General features: G+C 38.1%; 3 protein-coding genes and 1 non-coding gene across 6 annotated transcripts; 3 read left to right on the forward strand and 1 right to left on the reverse strand.

The window, feature by feature from the left end:
- Positions 1 to 61: 61 nt before the first annotated feature.
- On the reverse strand, positions 62 to 1,123 carry LOC113717003 (methyl-CpG-binding domain-containing protein 4-like). The gene is made up of 2 exons (XM_027241620.2): positions 938 to 1,123; positions 62 to 808 (listed from the first exon to the last, which is right to left on the reverse strand). Exons 1-2 carry the CDS (start codon positions 965 to 967, stop codon positions 350 to 352), a joined length of 489 nt encoding a protein of 162 aa, XP_027097421.1. The 5' UTR covers positions 968 to 1,123; the 3' UTR covers positions 62 to 349.
- An 867-nt stretch (positions 1,124 to 1,990) lies between these two features.
- On the forward strand, positions 1,991 to 6,754 carry LOC113717011 (putative E3 ubiquitin-protein ligase RF298). Of its 3 annotated transcripts, none has more exons than XM_027241631.2 (4): positions 1,991 to 2,349; positions 2,737 to 2,802; positions 3,282 to 5,355; positions 5,877 to 6,754. In XM_027241631.2, the coding sequence occupies exons 3-4, from the start codon at positions 3,343 to 3,345 to the stop codon at positions 6,498 to 6,500; spliced, it is 2,637 nt and encodes an 878-aa protein (XP_027097432.1). In that variant the 5' UTR covers positions 1,991 to 2,349; positions 2,737 to 2,802; positions 3,282 to 3,342; the 3' UTR covers positions 6,501 to 6,754. The 3 variants fall into 3 exon arrangements, with proteins under 3 accessions (XP_027097432.1, XP_027097450.1, XP_027097466.1); XM_027241649.2 differs by having other exon boundaries at positions 3,286 to 5,355; XM_027241665.2 differs by having other exon boundaries at positions 1,993 to 2,349; positions 5,949 to 6,754.
- A 4,435-nt stretch (positions 6,755 to 11,189) lies between these two features.
- On the forward strand, positions 11,190 to 11,271 carry TRNAS-UGA (transfer RNA serine (anticodon UGA)). Its single transcript has one exon. It is a non-coding gene; the product is annotated as a tRNA-Ser (tRNA).
- Positions 11,272 to 15,923: 4,652 nt separating this feature from the next.
- On the forward strand, positions 15,924 to 20,448 carry LOC113717032 (uncharacterized). Its single transcript, XM_027241677.2, is given in 5 exon segments — positions 15,924 to 16,870; positions 16,873 to 17,506; positions 19,204 to 19,411; positions 19,524 to 19,653; positions 19,793 to 20,448. Coding segments are annotated over 5 exon segments (1,554 nt in total). The 5' UTR covers positions 15,924 to 16,551; the 3' UTR covers positions 20,056 to 20,448.
- Positions 20,449 to 20,620: the final 172 nt, after the last annotated feature.

The raw sequence follows: 20,620 nt of genomic DNA on the forward strand, positions 1-20,620 counted from the left end.
ATGATCAACAGTAAACCCATGCAACTGTGGTCAGCACCCGTGTCATTAGCATTTTTGGTAATTGACAAATAGCTCTAAACTATAGAAATAGCGCAGAGAAAACCTCTGTCGCAAAAATTTATTTACAACCTAAGGACAAAAGGCAAAAGCAGCCTAAAAATGAAAAAATTTGCTTCTAGTTCAGCAGCCCAAAGGGGAAACTTGCTATCAAGTCCAATCATGTTCAACCGCGATGGAGTCATATATTAACAGAAAGTATATCCGAGTCCTTAATTGTTGTTAGGTAGAGCACCAAATAGTATCCTAAAAACCGAGACTTCACTATGAATATATCTTCTTGCAGTTCCAATCAGTCGAGGATACCAGGTAAACCTTTCCTGACCACATTCTGAGGAATGGTATCCTCCATTATTTTGGGCGAAGCGAAGCTAAAATCTGAAGGAGACAAGCCTTTAAACTGTGGATTTGCATCCAAAAAAGAGGCCGCTTGAGTGGAGGATCTGAGTGTCCTACCAGTGGGAGTGGTGTAGTAGACATCCATCTTGGTAAAATCTTTCCTCATAACCAATCTTTTCTTGAATCCAGTGGGGGTTTTAGGAATGTTGGGTTTGTCCATCACCCAAGTCCGAGTAGAATCGTACTCGATATCAGCCGGGTCATCACAAGAAACATTGGGTTTCTTGCTGCAGAAAAAGGGATCTTGTTTGAATTTGCTTCTGATTTCTTCATATTCTTCTTGGGATGGAACAGTTCTCCACTTGAAGCACTTGTCACACTGCACAGCCCACACATCAGCTGTTCGAGGTGCCTGTTCTCAACCGCCCCCAACAACAGAATAGCCATCACGAGTCAAATCAAGTTCGGTGAATCAAATTATCAAACAGATTGGAAGCACCCCAAAAAAACAAAAAATTAAGGCATGACAAGGAAAGAATACCTTGGCAGTCTTGGGAGTCTCCTTCACCATCTTCTTCCCAATCTAGATTTCTCTCCCGCCGTTACCTTCCTTCCCCAAGTCCTTTGACCACGGACGGGCGTCAACCTGAAGTCCCAACTCCCCCGGTATTCTGTGTTGCAATCCAGGCAAAAATTGGGGTATATGTACGGCAAAAATAAAAGTGGGCTGGCGGTGGGTCTGTTAAACTCTTCGTCACTCTTTGGGTCGTAAAGAAACGGAAAAAGAAAATGCTCCAAGCCCAAAGCCCACAAGCTATGGCACCGGTATCAACTTTCAAAAACAAATTTATTTGATTGTGTACTCTATTGAATATGAATTGTCGTGATGAAAATTAATTCTCACCTGGACTGGACTCGATGCAATATGCCCGGGAAAATAGATGACTTTCTTCTCTTCTCGTGTTTTTTTTTTTGAAGTGTACCAACAGGTAAAATCAATTACGGGACAAAAATGTAATTGATCCTCTTGCGATCATCTTTATTTCTAGTCATAATTTTTTCTTTTTTTAATGCTTAACTACAATGTTTTAGTGATAATTTTATTAAGATGAAATGCCATTTTCATCTCACAACCACCATTTTTGTTTGTACAATAATCTAAATTGAGCGATGACAATACCGAGCAAATGTTCTTTCTACAAATAAATTGAAACATATTTTATTTCCTTTCTACTTCTGGTGCTACCTATCAAATAGTATAAAACTTGACAAGAGTGACGTCAGATTCGGCTCCACTATCCAAGAGTCTAGTTGTACACAGTAAGTAAAACATAGAAGATTTTCTGTAAACTAATTTTTAATTAATTAAGAGACACGCCTCGTAATGTTTTTATTGAAAATCTTCACTTGATGTTTGGAAACGCGTTTGGATAGCGGGCCTCGGTGGGTTCGATAGGGTATACAGCCACCCATCATTTTCACTGGACTGGCCCGAAACGGGAGGACATGCTGTCTTACTTTTCCACGAGTAAAACTCATCGGTCCAATACTAATAAATAGCAACGCCAGAAAAAATAAAAATAAAAATGAAAATGGGGCAGTGTTTGGACTCTTTTTAGAGTCGAGAGAGTGAGGCTCATATATAAGTTGGGGGAAGGCAGCAGCACCCCGGGGGCGGGCGGTGCATCACAGAAGCTTTCCATTATATATAGCCTTGCGTCTGTGTTGGGGGGCTGGGGGTGTGTGTGTGTGCGTGTGTTTTTGTGTGCGTGTCCTGGGACTGGGAGCCTGTATTGTAATCCCCCTCACTCTTCACTGTCTATACACAAATAATGATGATGATGATGATGCTGATGTTGGTGGCTGCCCCTGAATTTTTCTGCGGATTCACAACTTTTCTGTGACTGCCCTTTTCTCCTTTACCGATTGAGTTTGAGCCCTTCTCATTTGCAGGTTCATTAGAAACTCATTTTTTTCCAATTTCCTTCTTTTATTTTTTTCGGTGGAAAATTTTTTCCTGTGACGATTTTTCTTTTTCTTGTTTCTTTTTTCTCTTTTGTTTACAGTCATGCAGTCATGAATTTGGCGTGAAAAACTTTTAAAGTGGGGGGTTTTTTTGGGGGTTTGTTGATAGCTAAAGATTACCCATTTAGCTTTGCGGTCTGTCAGTTTATACCTCTTGGAAACAAAAGTCAAATTAATTGTTGGGAAAAGGAAAGAAAATCACGGCCAGCCCACGACGTCCGACGAACCTACCTAGTAAAATGGGTGTTTTTTAAATGGCTCTTATTTGACGGGATTTTAATTTTTGTTTTCTTTCTTTTTGTTAATTGATTGCAGTGGTTTGTTGCGGGGTATCATTGATTTTTCATTGGCTTCGTCTTCACCATAAGGAGTAATTTACAGGTGTTGTTCTTTTTACTCTTTTAGCTGCCACTTTTACCTATTACTGAGTGACAAATTATTAATTATAGGAGATATTTTCTTTCATCTTTTCTTGCATTGGCCATCACTGGAAGATAATATGATCTTTTTCTGTGAAGTGATTTGGGTGACGAAATGTAGTTTTAGCAAATGGTGAAGTCTGAAAGCATCCTTTCATCAATTTAATTGTTCTTTTCTTTTGTTTTTCTATGTTGCTGATATATATAGTGGTTCTGGGAGATATTGATTTTATAGGAGTATTTCATTGCTGGAATTTTTTGAAGTTGTGGTTCTTTGAATTGTCTGAACTTTTTGGCATTGAGCATTAGAGATAACTAGTGAGACTGCTGTGAGCTGTTCTGTTTGGAATATTTTTGCTGTTTCGTGTTGTTCTTTCTTCTAATGCAAGACTGTTTGATTTGCATATTTTACCACCCTAATGGAACTTTGATTCTGCATAGGAAGCTGACTTTATAGGCCTGAGAATTGAAATCTTGATAGGCTGTTCTCTAGTTTGCTGACATGGGTGAGAGCAGTGATATTGGTGGTAGCAGAGAAATGCATTCTTCTATTTCAGCTTATGGAAAAGGAAGTAAGAACAAGAGGAAGTATTTGGCAGAGTTTCCTCTGGACATGATTGATGTATCAGCCCTGTCGTTGACTGAGTTCCCAAGATATGAGTTATTGGAGGAAAAACTTCGCAATACCCAAATTGAGCTTGCTCCAGTGGAGGCAAGGTCTGATAATCCTTGTCAAGAACATGAAGTGGAAGAACCTGACCAGGACGAATGGGATGATCCTGTTGTTTGTCAGCTTCAGGAACTTTTATCAAGTAACCTGCTTGAGACTTTCCGCAGCGCAATTAAGAAGGTAGTTGAAAGTGGATACAGTAGTGAAGTTGCTGAGCAGCTTATTTTGAGGAGTGGCCTTTACCATGGTACTAAGGATGTTGTATCAAATGCTGTGGATGGTGCTTTGGCACTTGTGAGTAGAGAAAAGGAACTAGAAACTTCAAGGCATCATGTTTTTGAGGATTTAGACAGCCTGGTGAACTATACAATACTTGAGATGATAGCAGTGGTTAGGGAAGTTAGACCATGTTTAACTGTGGGTGAAGCAATGTGGTGGCTCTTGATTTGTGATCTGAATCTATTACACGCATGTATAGTGGATAGAGATCACTTGAGTAGCTTTTGCATCCCAGAATATTCTGGAGAAAGCCCATGTGATTCAACAGTTTCTCCATTGACACCAGAGGCTGCTGAAACAAGTGATCAAAACCTCAACAAGTCATGTACTTCGAAACTGTCAGCTCCAAGAGCAAAAAATTCTCATTCTGAGATGCCTGCAATTCCTGCAGTCAGTCAGTTGCCCAACTCAAAGAATTCCCATGTTCATGATGTTGCAATCACTGGGAAAGAAGGTTTAGTTCCTCCTGGAGAAACGCGGGGGAAATCCTTGAGCACTGGTCGGGAGCATGTCCCTACTGTAACTCAAGCTGTTGTAGAAGAAAAAGCTGTGCTTAGTCGAAAGGGTTCAGCAGGTAGTTCCAAGAGAGACATGCTTCGACAAAAAACATTTCATTTTGAGAAAAGTTACAAAGGCCGTATGTCTAAGGGTGCTTTCAAAGCAAAGCTGACTACCTGGGGTAGCATGGTGTTGGACAAGTCACTGAAGTCACCGTCTGGCTCTTCTGGTGTGGTAATGAAGAGTACTTATTCAAAAATAACTACTTCAATTGGAGCAAATGGTCCTCTTCCTGATGGCAATTGTAATATCTCTAGTAACTCCACATCTGTTCACCAAGGGACAGATGCACCTAGTGTGTTGTCTGTGGCAGACACAGTTTTCGCATTACCTGCAGTAAACAAGAACAATCCTACATCTTCAACGCTTGACCACAAGCCTGCTGCAAAAGCCAAAACCAATCATACTAACTCCTCTGAAGTTCCTGATTATTATGCTGGAATTCCGTATGATGAGTCTCTGGGAAAGTATGTTCCCCAAGATGACAAGGAGGAAACAATAGTGAATCTAGCTTCCCACATGAAAGCACTGCAGAAAGAAATTGAAGTCTGGAAGGATTGGGCAAATGAGAAGGTGATGCAGGCTACTCGGAGGCTTAGCAAGGATCAGGTGGAGCTGAAAATGTTGAGGCAAGAGAAAGAAGAGGCTGATAGATTCAAAAAGGAGATGCCAGCTCTGGAGGAAGGTTCCATGAAGAGGCTCTCTGAGATGGAGTATGCAATTTCTAATGCTGCAGCTCAGATTGAGACTGCTAATTTGAGTATTCACAGGCTTGAAAATGAGAATAATGTGCTGAAAAGTCAAGCAGAGGCTGCTAGATTCCAGGCATTAAAGGCCAGTACAAATTTTACTAAGGCGGTGAAGAAAGAGCAGGAGGCACTGAAGGGGCTGCAATTGGCAGACACGGAGAAGATTGCTTTGCAGGAGGAGTTAGCAACTCTGAAGCACCATTTGGCAGATTTGCAACACCAACTAGAAAAGGCAAAAACTCGCAAAAACCAGTTTGAGGTATGCCCTTCTTCCCTTCCCTTCCCCCCCCCCCTTCCCTCCCTTCCAAAAAAAAAATAAAAAGAAAAGGAATATACCAGCATTCATGCACAGGGCTTACTATCTTGAAAAAAAAGCAGCAAGGTGTATTGCGTGGTATAATGATATCGAGAGGATTGCTTTTTATGAATATATACTTTTTCTTTTTTCGCATATAAATAATATACATTTGAAAAGATGGGCATTTAGTAAATTATCTCTGGTATATTTTATTTTCATTCCCCCCCCCCCCCCCAAAAAAAAAAAACACCCCACCCCCTTCCTGCTCCCCATCCAACACTCAATAAAGAAGGAAAAGAGAACAAGAAAGAGCACCAAAGGAAAAAAGGAGATTGAATATGAATGCATGATTTCCTTCAACTTGGACATGTATGCTTGTCTTGCAATAATCTTGTGCAATTTGATTTCTGTTCTTGAAGAGCTAGTTATATTTACTAGGGTTTATGGTTTCTGCCATTTATGGTTTCCATCTTCTGCATTAGGGAATGGTGGGGAGGGTGAATATCTGGTATTCATTCGAACATTCTGACCAGGTTGAGAAAAACAAATTTCAGGCCCTATGGAAGCAGGAAGAACGAGAAAAACTAAAGTATAATAGACAAGCTGAGTCACTGAAGAGGGAAACTGAACAACAGAAAGCTCGGACAAAAGCAGAGGAGGACAACCTGCGAGAGACAGATGAAAGAAATATACAAAATTGCATGGAAAATGTTAAGAAGCTTGAGAAAGAAATTTCTGAGTTGAGATTAGAGTCTGAATCTTCAAGAATAGCAGCACTTCTTGGGGGAGTTGATATTGGCTATGGTAGTGGCTTAATGGGTAGCAAAGTTGCCTCTGCTTGTCAGGGTTTTCAGGTGCCCAAAATTAACAAGAGGTTGGCAGTCTTCCAGGACAATTTTGGGGCAGGAAGTGTAAGGCCTGAAAGGGAGTGCGTTATGTGTTTGACAGAAGAGATGTCCGTGGTATTCCTACCATGTTCACATCAGGTTCTTTGTGCAGAATGTAATGTCCTCCATGAAAAGCAAGGCATGAAGGATTGCCCTTCATGCAGGACGGCAATCCAGAAGCGAATCCCGGTGCGATACCTCAGTGCTCAGCATCCTTAATATTTTACCAGGAGAATGGAGTAGATTGTTCCTAGTAGATAATCGCTCAGCATTTGCCATGCTGACATTTATGCCTCTTTGGCCTTTTGGTTGTTGGTGGAAACAAAGTACAAGAGAATAGGTAACAAAACTAAGAAACTGAAAAGAAAGGTGTTAATAGTTGGTGCTGCCTTGTCAGGCTTAGATGCAACTTTTTGAAACATTTACTTATTGTGCATCCATCTCAATCATTATAGTGCTCGTTGCCTGCTCAAGTCTCAAACTCCAGCATTTTCTTGATGAAAGAATCAGGATACTCGGTGTGCTCAGCTTACATTTTAAAGAAACCCAGGGGGCGACACATCTTGGCTTTGATTTCCTCCTCCTCCAACCCCCCCCCCCCCTCTCTCTCTCTTCTCCCCTCTCCCCTCTCTCCACACCTCCAATGCACACATTCAAGAGTAGGCAGGGAAACGCCTAAAGCCCTGGGATTCTATCGGTTCATCATTTTATGAGAGAATCCCTCCTCAGTGATACCAGACGGATTTGAACTATTTTCATGATGCTGGGGTTACGAGCTTCTTTCACTTGGGCCAATCACTGTTGGTATACACACATCTTGGCTTTGAGCAACTAAACCTTTTAAGTTGCACCTGAATCAATCTTTTATTGTTAACAATCACCTAACGAGCTTTAAAAACTAATTTTCAGTGTAATCTAAAATAGAATGGGGACTCACCTCCCGTTTCCTTTATATATATATGTATATATATAAAGCACTACCTACGCAATTAACGGGCGGTACGAAAAAAGTTTGACCCGCCAAATGGTGGAATGTCTCCCTTCAAATTGAATTTGTGTATATTACATAGTAAAAGAACTACACGATAATTTTGAAGGTCAAGAAATTAAACCTAAATTTTTTTGTTTTCAGTTGTTGAGTGAATGGAGGGTCCTCTATGCATCTCTAAATGTAGAAGACCTCAAATGCTCGAACCTTTTGTGGCGGATGATAGTCTACTCTTTTCCAGAGTTGACAATGGGTGAATGGAGCTATTATGGAAGTCTTTTGAGTTTATACGAAAAGCTTTCTGGACAGAAAGCTAATTATGATAAGGGAAATTTGCCAAAATGGTCCCTCACTTTTTCACCTCACATTTTCAAAATGTGCGGGACCAATTTTGCAAATTTTCCTTGTGATAAATCTGACAAAAACCTGGAGTCAATTGCGTCGGAGCGGAAGGAAAATTCTTGGGGCTTCCAGACGTAGTGGGCAGATCAAGGTATGAGATATTTTCATTCATTAAAGACGAGAGTTTGAAGGAAGCTGAAAGGGTGGAAAGAAAAGATACTATCCCAAGCTGGTAAAGAAATTCTCATCAAGTCGGTAATTCAAGCAATTCCCACCTATGTTACGTCCTGTTTCCTGTTGCTGGAGGGTCTATGCAGTGAACTAATTGGTGGGAGCAAAAAGGCGAAGAAAAGCAGATTTGTTGTAGAAATTGGGGTTCTATGTGCAACTCAAAAGATGACGCGGGCATGGGTTTCAAGAACCTTGCTTGCTGCTTTCAACTATGCATTATTGGCGAAACAAGGATGGCGCACTTTGCAGCAACCTGACTCTCTCATGGCAAGAGTATAACCAACGTCAAATTTTATGATGGTAATAAGTAAGGGGTGAATTCTTCAGAGTAAAGTAATCTTGAGTGAGGCAGGGTCTTAGATGGCGTATTGGCAATGGAAAGACTATATAATTTTAAGCCTTCTAATTTTGGTAGAAGAATCTGGTCTGGAACATGGGTCTCAGAGCTAATTGATGAGCAAAGAGCACGTTGGAAAGAAGATTTGATTAATGTTCTTCTCCCGACACATGAGGCTGAGATAATTGGAACAATTCCTCTCTGTGACTCGTTTGCCGGAGGATCAATTCCTCTCTTTGGCATTAAAGTAATGGTGGTCGATTTTCTGTCAAAACTGCTTAGTGGATGATAATGAATCTCTTGAAGCACTGGAGTGCAAAGGAAGAATGATCCCAAGTGAAAAATTTTGGAGAGGGATATGGAGTTTATTCAAGCGCAGGAAGCACGCGAACTCAAAGTTTGCAGCAGTGGGGAAGAAAGTGGCAGCTTCCAGAGAATGGTCTCTTGAAGAAGCTAAATGTTGATGCAGCGTGGACTCAAGATAGCGCAGGAATTGGAGGCAGACTTATCTAGGCTAAGGCTAGGCAATCTAGTTGACAAAGGCAGAAAATTGCAAAAGAGTCTCCAGATGTGCAAGATTTCACATGTAGATCCGGGGACGGACTTGCTGACCTATATCTATATAAATTTGAGAAGGGATTTTTAGCAACAAGCCTCCACACATCTTCTCACTACCAATTCTATTTTCTAGCATTTCATATTTAATTTAATTTATAAAATATATTTTTCTTAACTTCCACATCTACTCTTCACATTTGAAATTGTTGGTTACTTTTTAAAATCATTTCATTTCAAATTGTTGGTTAATGTGCATATTATCTTATTTGAACTTCAACCTATCACGTTTCCGATTGCCTTGCGTTATTTATGATTCTACTCCAATTTTCTATAAGACCATAACAAGAGACAACAAATATAACATCCTTTCATGCTTTCTTATTAATTTAAATAAGTAAGATTATTTACACTCTATTTTTGTTATTCACACTTCAAGAATCATTTTGATCATATAGTTTTCATTAATTAGACTATATGATAAAACAAATGGTGGAATTACAAATAATAAAAAATGGAGTGCAAATAATATTTTCCTAAGTAAGAAGTGACTTCCATACCTTTCTAATTTAAATAAGTAAGAAGTGGTTCCACTTATATAGGAATTTGGTTTGAAGTTTATTAGTGGGAGGGTAAATAAAGAGAAAACATTGCCAAACTTAGTAAAAGTAAAAAAGTAAATGATACTATTTTATCTTTTAACTTAGTAATCCTAAGTAAAAGAGCAAAATTAAACAGAAAACAAAAAGGAAATAAATGTTGTGGATTTAAAAAATCAAGAATGGTACCATTCATGAAATCTAAATAAAAAACAAAGTACTACTGGCCTTTTAACATGGAATTTTTTTTTGATAAATATGATAATAACAACACCAATTCTGCCAAAAATTTTAAAAAAAGTAACATTATAGTTTAAGAGAAAAATATAGAACATTCGATCCTAAAATACTACTTAATTTGTATACATCTGGCCCAAATTTGACCTTGATTAGATTTGAATAAGAGTGTAAAACCCAAACACTAAGAATAACTTTTGGTATCATTAATTATTTTATGTATTCTTATTGCCGTCTTCATATGTAAATATGTATTTGCTATGTTAAATATATATATATAGATATAGATATATTGATTGTAGTACTTGAGGATATTATAGATATTATCAGTTTTTCATTTCCATTTTTAGATACTAATAGGTGCAACCATTGTAATCAATTTTCAATTTTATATTTTCATTATGATAGGTAAAGTTAAATATATTTGGTGCATGGATATGAATTTAGAAGTTGGGTGTGGGGGGAGAAGGGAGAGGGAAGAAAATGGTGAGTTGAAAAGTGACGAGAAAGGTTGAAAAAGAAATGTGGGTTATAAGGATGGGTGGAGTAGGGAGAGAAGAAGAAAGGAGATTGCAGGGATATGACAAATATGACAAAAATAAATAAATAAAGAGAGAGTGGTACCATGATAGAAGATACGAAAGTCGTAGAAGGCATCTCATGACTAATTGGCGGATAAGAGAAGAGGGAAATGATGGTGATTTTTAATAATTTTGAGAACTCTAAAAATATATATTACAGAGATTTTTTTTAAATATACGTTAAAGTTCATAAAAAAATGCTAATCTAAATACAATCAACAATTTTAGCGGTATAAGACAGGAGAAAGATTTTTTTTTCTAAAAATGGAAGAAAATAAATTGGTTATAATTTATTTTTTTATATTATAAGTTTTGATATATGGGTATAACATAATATGTTTTGTTGGGTACTGATAAATTAATTTTTTTTTTAGAAAACTCTTCTCACCTTACCACCCAACCTAACCCTCTTCTTAATGCGTTAACAATTTCTCTATCATGTAAATCACTATAAATTAAAATTTGTTCAACATGTTAAACATACACTTCTTTGAAATTTTTAGTCTATATATATATATATTATTCTGTACCACAATATATAAATATATATAATATTATTTTAATTTGAAATATAATCCCGTGTATAGCACGGGTCAAAATACTAGTATATTAATATTAGCTAAGCTAGCGGCCGGCTTAGAGCAGAGATTTGTGTGATGGGATAATTTTTTTCCCTCCCTTATGTTAATGTTGTATTTGCTGATTTAAATTTTCTCTTAACCAAAAAAAAAAAAATCTAAGAAACTATGAATTTTATGTAATCTTTAGCAAAAGAATTTCTGGACCTTAAAAGGGAATTGGGAAAAGGGGATTGGCTTGAAGATGCAACTCACATATCCATATCAATTTTCAGGTACAAATTTGAATCTTTTTTGTGATTCGTATTGGGCTGTGATTTGCATCAGGTACACATTCAAATGAACCATTACTGGGCTTCCGACCCACCATTCTGTTCATATGAGTCCAATGTAAACCATATAAACAAAGTTCCAGTATTTTTACTATTCTATATTGTGGCAAGGCATGGTTCTCAACAACGTCGATATGTCCGAGTGGTTAAGGAGACAGACTTGAAATCTGTTGGGTTTCGCCCGCGCAGGTTCGAACCCTGCTGTCGACGATTATTTTCATCCTGACAATAATTTGCTGACTTTCACTTGTCAAGTGCGTATGCCCTCGTTCGAAATTAAGATAGTTCTTATTTTTTTCATCAAAATAAAAATAAAAAAAGTTGTGTTCTTTTTAAACAGTTAAATCATTTTTAAATCACTAGAAATCCTTAGGAGTAGAAAACTCTCATTACAAATTCCAAGAAGAGAAGAAACTCTTATTAGAAAATTTTAAAAGAGATTTTATTTCAAATGCAAAAACAAGAGAAAAAGGACATGGGAGGAAGAGAGACTAAAACAGACCACTTTTCGAGGAAGAATATGTTCTGTTTGCCGGAGAGGAAAAAGTGAGAGAGAGACGAGAGTTTAGATATAGAAAAAATTCAAAGATATGGGAGGGAAAGGGTATGTTTTGTTTGCTAGGGAAGAACAAGTTGGAAAGAAAAACGAGTTTAGGTTTAGGAAAAATTCAAAGGTTATAATTAAGAACAATCATTCAAGATTATTTGTAGATGTTAGCCAGCACGTTTAACTTCAAAAGTTGAGAGTCAATTACATAATTAGCAAAGATAGGTGTTAAAAATACATAAATTGTTACTTGTATAATGAATTTAATAAGAAAAATATGAATGTGACAGCTGCTATGACTTTAAAAGTTACACATCAATTTTAAACTATTAATTTTCCCTACTCTATCGCTATACTGTTTCGTTATCTTTACATTTCAAGTATTTTTGAATACATAATCTCTTACTTACTATCCCTCATTCTTACTATCCAACTCAACCCTCTTTTCAATTAACTATACTCATTTATTACTCTTACTATACAAGCTTTTTTTTTGTCAAAAAAAAAAAAAAAAAGCAAGATCATTTAGATTATCACCTTTCTTCACACAAAGATATGGTCGTTACGACGATACAAACGACAAATCTTATAGACATCCCATGGACACGGACCAATTAGGCATGGTGCTCCATAGTGGTCCAGCATTTCAGGTGCTGAAGTTTTCTATGCCCCCAAGAAACGCTGATCTCTCAAATCTTTTTAGTGGGAGTAGCATATTAAGGGCTTAATTACGTGACACGCGGAAGCTAAGTTCAAATAAGACATGTTTATTATCAAAAAAGAAAAAGAAAAAAGACATGCTTAAAATTTTAGGTGAATCGTTTTGTGAAGGGTGCACCCTTTTTTCCTTTGATGTGGTCCTTAAGATAAGACTTAGGAGGAATGAGGTTGGCTTCCGTATGATATAATAATTAGTCACCACGACTTAATCGCGAGCACGGTCGATGCTCCAATTTAATCGAAAAGCCAGCGATCACATTTAATTTATGCCCCCCCCCCCCCCCCCCCCCGGCGCGGAGGGCTCTAAATAGGCCGCAGAACCAGCAGCAATTACGTTCCGGTTTTTGGAAACAGCACCACTTCAAATCCATTATGAGGTGTTTGATCAAAATGGTGAAACATCTGCTCTCTCCCGGGCACGACATTGCAATTCTTGACAATTAAATAAGGATGTTAGGAGAAACCAGGGATTAATGAAGTGCATTATTGTTGAAATCCTGAAGATTAGCAATTATAGAGGTTAGAAATAACAAATCACCCGCTCTCTTCTCTATCATTCTAAAGATGAATAATTGAGATTCCCTTGTGGAAGTGCCCAGCAATCATGAAGCAATTAATTATTAGCTGGAAAACCCAAGAAGCCATCGTTCCCTAGAGGCTAGAGCAATGCCCATGCTGGACGTAGCAGTAAATTTGCAAGTTTATAATAGGGACCCCCGAAATTTCTGACAATATCCTGAACTTTCAAGTATCTCACCTGCCTTCTCTATTTCCAACTTTTTCACAATAACAATAAGAAACGAGGGTATAATAATCCACCAGATTGAGTCCCATCCAGTTAATATATAGGGAAGTAAGCAATATTTTTAAAAATTCAAGACAGCTCTGTCTATGATATTATCATAAACTTCATGAAAACTTTCTAAAGTTATCACTTGTAATATTCTTGAATGGCGAGTGCTATCATTATTTTAATCCGATGAACAACAAACGGACAATGATTCCGTTTAGGAGTTGGCAGAACGCAGACCCTTTCAAGGATAAAAGAGTATCTAAGTCGGACACATTGATTATTCGAGAAAATATATGATGAATATATCCCCCAGATCACCAGCTAGCTAGCGCGAAGTCAATAAGGGAATCCGAGAGACAACACATTTGACGGAACATGGATGAATCAGAGAGCTGGCATTTCGCAGCTTTTATACATTATCAGAGTTCTTAATGTAGAACTAAACCCCATGCATTTGGCGCGTCATCGATTCATGTAACAACCCTTCCCCACACTTTGATTATCATTCGCATTGACTATTAATAAAATGAAGGAAGAAAGGAGGAAAAGAAACAATTTTTTCGTCAACTTGTTGAGGCTTCGCCGCCATTATTCTAGTAATAAACATCAAATACAGAAATAAAATAGTTCTAGTGCAGTACGTTTGATCGATGGTGGAGGAGGAAAGGGCCAAAAGGACCAATCCAAAAACATATTATTGTATTCGCTTAACTGGTCAGATACATGCATGTATTTTGCTTTCTGGCTTATTTTTCACGTACTCAGCCCGGCGGATTTGTGCTTGTTTCATTCTAGTTATTCGCCGGCCGGTTAAAAGCAGAAGTTAGTGGCCCTGATCTATATCAAGTCAAGTCATTGGTGGCCGGCGAAACAAATTACTACGTACATTCTTTGTGGGCTTACGTCCTACGGCGGATTTTATTGATAATTTGCATGGTGAGTCGTGTTTCTTGACGTAGTGCATGATTACCCAAATATGTTGGCAAGGGATCGAAATCTTTTAGGCTAAATCCAAGATTTGCATAAGAATATGACTATGGTCACCTTTCAATAGCTTTCACCAATTCAATCCAATTGACAATTATGTTAACCAATAAACTACTATAAAAGCGTTATTTTAAATTTTTAACAGACTGGACTAGATTAGAGACTGCTCTGCATGGTCAGCTTGCATGCAATCTCATGTCATAGTTCTTTCTATTGCATTTTTATGCAGCCAGCGTTTCTAGGTTGCGACTAACGTTAAAATGCCAAGCAACTAATGCAAAGATGTCACGTCTATATATGCACTTAGTAACGCATTTCCATTGTGTTTTATTATTGTTTCTATCTTTTTGTAATACTCTGCCTTTTATACTGTTCGTTTAGCTATGAGGTGCCTAGAAATCGCATGGTTTCATCATAACTTTGGCAAATTATCTTTCTCTATTCATTCATATCATATGCAACTTCTATCACAAAAAAAAACAAAAAATCATGATGCAACTTAGATATTTGGCGCAATTGGCTTGCTTCATATTTCCTGCACAGTCACGTTGTTATATTGGGCAATTGGTACAAATTTCTTTTCTTAAAAAAAAAAAAAAAAACTTGGGAGGATTTCATACCATGACTCTAGCGCAAGTATAGTATGGTCCATTTGTAAACAATCGGCTACTTACTCTCATCTTTTAACTATAAAAGTAAAGGGTTTTCTAGACGGGTGACGAATGTGCACTTAACACGCATAAAATATTATGTGAATGTACACATTCACATAAAATCGCATCTAACTTATTATCTGTGAATGTACACATTAATAATTATTGTTTTTTCATGTATTTATATACTTTTTTTAATTTGATTTTTTTAAAATGTAACACCTAAACTACTTCTTAAACAGACCCTAAAAAGTAGATAGTTTGTTAGGGGAGTGTTTAAATAAAGGGGCAAAAAATTTGGATAAATCTAATCCTGTAAAGCTGGTGGTTCAAATTCTACCATATCTTCAATACTTGAGTTTTGAGCCACTGCGTGGCGTATAGATGGAGTCTGTTCAAGTATTTGTCCAAAAAGGCAATAATAAACCTTTCAAAGAGGAAAAGGGAAAAAAATTTTAAGTAGAAGAATTAGTAATTCGGAACCGAGGAGCCCAATGGCCGTAAGTACTGAAAGTCGCCCGTAAAGTCGTAAACTGCATCGGAGTTTTGTGCGCCGTGTTTCAGGCGACGTGGCGTTCCAAGCAAGCTTGTCATGGGCAGAAGAGGTCTGTTGGTTGGGGGAATTAGCTTAGAATAGAGCAGTTTTGGCTGTGTAGTGTACACCCGGTGGCAATATATTGATTGATGTTTGCTTCCGTTCTCGTCCGTTGATCTTGAAATCAATTTTCTTAATGTCCCCTTGTCATGAACTCCTGATGTGATCGGGCACGGATGCGGCTACGATTGTAAGCGATTTGAGGAGTGCCGCATGTTAAGGACCAGCTGATCATGTCCCCCCCCCCCCCCCCCCCCAATGCCCCATTAATTGCATGATTAAAACAAATGGATTAAGGAGTAGTTGGAGGTTCATTATTTTAATCATCTGTTTAATCAAAACTCAAAAGGTAAAAAGACATTTCTGTACAGTCCAATTAGAGCCCGTTCACATCACATTTCCCTCTCGGAGCAGTTAAGCTTCCCTGCCTCTGCCAGCGTCATGCACTTATTTTCTCATAATAAAGAAACACACACACACACACAGAGAGTCCAGGCTGGTTCATTTCAACTGTTGTTGGCTGCCATTTGCCAATTTCCCCAACTTTTATAGCTAACATTTGGTTGACGCACAGATCTGATGACTGTTGCCCTTATCTATCGCTATAACTTGATATTGCAAACAATTCTATAGCTAGCTTAGTACCAAAGCCTCTCCCGGGTTGCAATAATCTTAGACAAAAGTGAGATGATGTCTACTTATAAAAAGGCTTTTTGGCCCGAAAAATCCAGTCGTAAACCCGACGGATTAGTCTTTGAATGAAGAACTTAATATCATGTTCATTCATGTTGTGTTACGCTTGAGTACAACCTTTTTTTTTTCTTTTTTCTTTTTTTTTGTGGTTCACGCGAGTCTATCTACCTAATGAGTTTTACTGCAGCTGCACGGGAGCAAGACTGAGAGTAAGAGAAAGTACACAAAAACAAAAGTAGACAATTCATTCCATATCTATCAGCTTAGGTTACAGAGCCCAATTCCCAGAAGACTTCTTCCTGTATTCTGCCTCTGCCAAGAACGAGCCGCCAAGCTCCTCAGGATTCAGGAACATAGGAACTACTTGGCCTACGCTCAGTCTACTCTACTCTGTCTTTTTAATCACCCAATTTCTATATTCTATATTCCGTGGCATATTAGCTAAGAAGAAGAGAGGGGGGCCGATGAGAGTTGAGAAGCACACTAACACTCGCCATCTCTCATGCCATTTCAACAAGGTTTGATCAATCAACCATTCTTCTTCGGCACCAATAATTATCCTGCAGAAATGCTAAAAATACTGAACCAAAAGCTGAAGCGCCTCTGCCTCAGACTCAGATGGCCTATTCGCCGCCGTTCAAAGCACAAGGTGGTCGTCAAAAAATTCGGAAAATCCAACTCCAGAGGTCACCATGACCACAAGGATGCCTTGAATGTTACCTCTTCCTCCGCTGTGATCCATCCCAGCAGCGAATTAAATGGCTCAAAATCCGAAAAGCCCATCCGGATAGCAACATTTAATGCTGCCAAGGTACTATAAGCCAAAAGTCGTCAAGTTTCGATTTTGATAATGAAGATACTATAAGCCAAGGCATTATGTCCACGCCGGGAATGGATTATGCTTTCAGAGCAAAGTCAATGAACGGTCGTCCACCGAAAAGTATCCTCAAGCAATCTCCCTTGCACTCAAGTTCCATGAGGGAACCCGACAGTCTCACCAAGCAACAGAAGTTTGCCAGATCAAAGCTGCGAGTTTCCATTAACTTGCCGGATAACGAGATTTCTTTAAGGCGAAGTGGGCATCTAAGCTTTCGTCGCGATGAAAAGGAGGAGGGATATTCAGGAAACAGTAGCATTAGCCGGGTTCTCAAAGGAAAGGCTCCTCTGAGGTCAACTATGAGCATGCCTTCGAGTCCCATTGCCAGCGGTCAAAACCAGAGAAACACCAGGACAATTGTCGAAGTTTTGAGAGAGTTGAATGCGGATATATTGGCTTTGCAAGATGTTAAAGCAGAGGAGGAGAGAGGGATGCAGCCATTGTCGGATTTGGCCGCTGCTTTGGGGATGACTTATGTGTTTGCCGAGAGTTGGGCTCCTGAGTACGGTAATGCCATCTTGTCCCGGTATCCAATCAAGAGGTGGAAGGCTCAAAAGATTTTTGATGATGCTGATTTCAGGTTTGAATTAATCTCCTTCGTTCAATTTTCCTTCTGTCTTTCTCGTTAATACTGCTTAATTACTCCAGATTCTTGTGATATTTCTTTCCATCTTACCGCTACCAGGCTTGATATAATTTCTTCATCCGATTACTGTTTATTGTATCCACTAACACTAGCTAAGTTCTCCAGATTAATTCTTGAAATATTGCTTTGTATCATTAATACGACGAGCTCAAAATTGATCATTGACCAATTTTTTCGTCCAAGAGCCACAGTAAGTACGATGAAAAATTTACTTAGAAGCTTCAAATAAAGAACGTTAATATACATTAGAGGTCAAAACCATTTCATAAATTTGCTCATTAGATAATTAATAGTATGTTTTTGTTTTTAGTCAACTCTGCTGTTCTTGGCAGACAAGCTGTCTCCGTTAGTTTATTGTTTAGTGTTTAGGCAACGACGTCAGGGTGGTTGTTTTGGGCCAGAATGCTTTCGTTAACATACAATCTGGAACAACAGCTGTAGTATGTCTGTAGCAGGTGACCTTCAGGACTCCATTATTGAATAATTGATGATAAATGAATCATGAAAGTGGGATTTTAAAATATTTTGCAGTCACCCATGAAGTTCCGCATCTGTTTCCTCATCGGCTTATTCTCACAACTGGGTAGTACCATTTGCTTTCCATAATGTCGAGTATGTCATCGCCTTTTTATCAGTTTTCTATGTTGCATCTCCCGTGGATGCGTCTAACAGTTGTGCACCATGAAGAGTAAGAGAAAACATTAGTCTCAATTGATAAGGAGGATTCACTTCTTGGTATTGCTGCTGTTGATAGAAGAACTGATGTCTGGATAGTAGATTTTTTAGGATAATATTTTTTCTTGAAAAAATATTGTAACACTTTTTTATATAATACTATATGTAAGATAAATAGATAGTCAGAAAAATATGTTGATGATATAAACAAATAAATTTTTGCAAATAAGGAACTATCCGAAACAAACCTGTAAGAATTCATGTCAGAAATACATGGTGACAATAGATTTGTTTGGATTGCGGTTTATTTGCCAAAATATATTTGCTTACATCATTATTACAATTTCCAACACACTTTTTTATCTTTTCAATTATCTTTTTATCTCACATACATCACATCACAAAAAATGCTACAGTAAAAAATCTCTAATAATTCACAATCCAAACAAACCCAATGGAAGTGAATCTACCCGAACTTTTTTCTACCCAAAAAAAAAAAAAAAGGTACAACAGATAATAATAATAATGTTAACTTTGCTAGAACCAATTAAACGGACTGAAAATCTGATGACTACTTAGAATGGCGACCTTTGACTTCGACATCAATAGTTCGGTTATTCCGTTCAGTCCTGATCCGCTCATTGGAATTGTAAAGCATTTTGTGTTATCAATCCTTAACGGAGCAGCTTGAATTGGTACGGCAATTAATGATTTACTCGTGATCCTATCTATCTCGTACACCACTGCCGTGCGTGCCGTTGGAGGGACTACCACTAAGAATTTGGCATTAGAAGGCTACCACTATCTTTAACGATTTTAGAACTTCAGACCATAGTTGAACTGGAGACTACATTGTTTGTGGGTACTTTGAGTCCAGAACAAATGATTTGGTCATATGGATAGAGATATTTAGTTCATATTCAGAATAATTAAACTCATGTTGACATTGCATGCAGAAACGTTCTTAAGGCCACAATTGATGTTCCTCACATAGGAGAATTGAACTTCTACTGCACCCACCTTGATCATTTAGATGAAAACTGGCGCATGAAGCAGATCAATGCGATCATCCAATCCACTGACGCGCCTCACATCTTGGCTGGCGGCCTAAATTCACTTGATGAATCAGATTACTCCCCAGAAAGATGGACGGACATTGTAAAGGTAAACTTCCCTGCTTTATTTACCAGTTATTTTCACTTCACATGCAGCTTAGATATTTCATAATGAATGAAATTATCTAGAAATCAGCAACTGACGAAGAATATAAATGCAGTACTACGAAGAGATGGGAAAGCCGACTCCCAAGGTTGAAGTGATGAAATATCTCAAGAGTAAACAATACACAGATGCTAAGCATTTTGCTGGAGAATGCGAGTCTGTCGTCATGATTGCCAAAGGACAAAGTACGAATTAGAAAGAAAGAAAGGAAAAAAAAAAAAAACATTTTCGACATTTTCCTTGCTAAATCAAATTGATATGCCTCCATCTATCGTGCCTAAATTGACCATCTATCGTCTCCTGTGCATGCATCAATGTATTCAGGTGTGCAGGGGACTTGCAAATATGGAACTCGGGTAGATTACATACTATCTTCACCAAGTTCTCCATATAAGTTTGTTCCTGGATCATACTCGGTCTTCTCCTCGAAGGGGACTTCCGATCATCACATAGTGAAGGTTGATGTGATAAAAGTAGCAGATAGCAGCATGTCTCAACAATTTGTTCACGGGAAAAAGCGGCAGCCGAGACAGAGAGTTGTCAGGATAACACATTCATCTTCAGCCAAGGGTGTTTGGAAGGCTTAGAAATGATTGGTGAAGCGTCAGAAATGTGCTGCTGATTAATTGGAATAGTTATTTTCTGTCTTGGATTATTCCTCCCAGCTCAAGGCTCAAGCAGTAGATGAGGGAAGAAGATTTAAGATTCACCTCCGACTCCGTCTTCCTCGGTTTGTGCAAATGAGTATCCATGTCTAATTTACAGATACAGAAAACATCAACCGTGTAAATTCGTCCTCTCTCGAAGTCTTGGGAAAGAAAACTATATTGTTCTTCGCAATAGATACCTCTGTACGACATGGAAATGTTAGGTTCAGATTAAATGCTATTGATTTTTCTCCTACAATTGATCTTGTTTCTAACCTTTTGTTTATAGTCTCACTTTTTTTTTTTAATCAATCATCAACTCTTACACTGCTACTCCAACTATTCTATACTTTTGTTTCTAGTCACTTTTTTTAATTTTTTTTTTTGTCAATCATCAACTCTTACACTGCTACTCTGATTCCTGCAGGTGCAAAGGCCCTCTTACATATGGTCAAGGCTGCACTATATACTTCATCTGGTGCCCGACTCACCTAAAGCGGGTTGA

The sequence above is a fragment of the Coffea arabica genome, chromosome 1e, assembly GCF_036785885.1.
Source record: "Coffea arabica cultivar ET-39 chromosome 1e, Coffea Arabica ET-39 HiFi, whole genome shotgun sequence".
NCBI lineage: Eukaryota > Viridiplantae > Streptophyta > Magnoliopsida > Gentianales > Rubiaceae > Coffea > Coffea arabica.

Excerpts from the sequence above, each read along its gene's own strand:
- LOC113717003 (XM_027241620.2), bottom strand. The coding sequence starts at position 967 with ATGGTGAAGGAGACTCCCAAGACTGCCAAG. Across the intron at positions 809-937 it reads AGACTCCCAAGACTGCCAAG|GCACCTCGAACAGCTGATGT; the intron begins GTATTCTTTCCT and ends GGTTGAGAACAG.
- LOC113717011 (XM_027241631.2), top strand. The coding sequence starts at position 3,343 with ATGGGTGAGAGCAGTGATATTGGTGGTAGCAGAGAAATGCATTCTTCT. Across the intron at positions 5,356-5,876 it reads CTCGCAAAAACCAGTTTGAG|GGAATGGTGGGGAGGGTGAA; the intron begins GTATGCCCTTCT and ends CTTCTGCATTAG.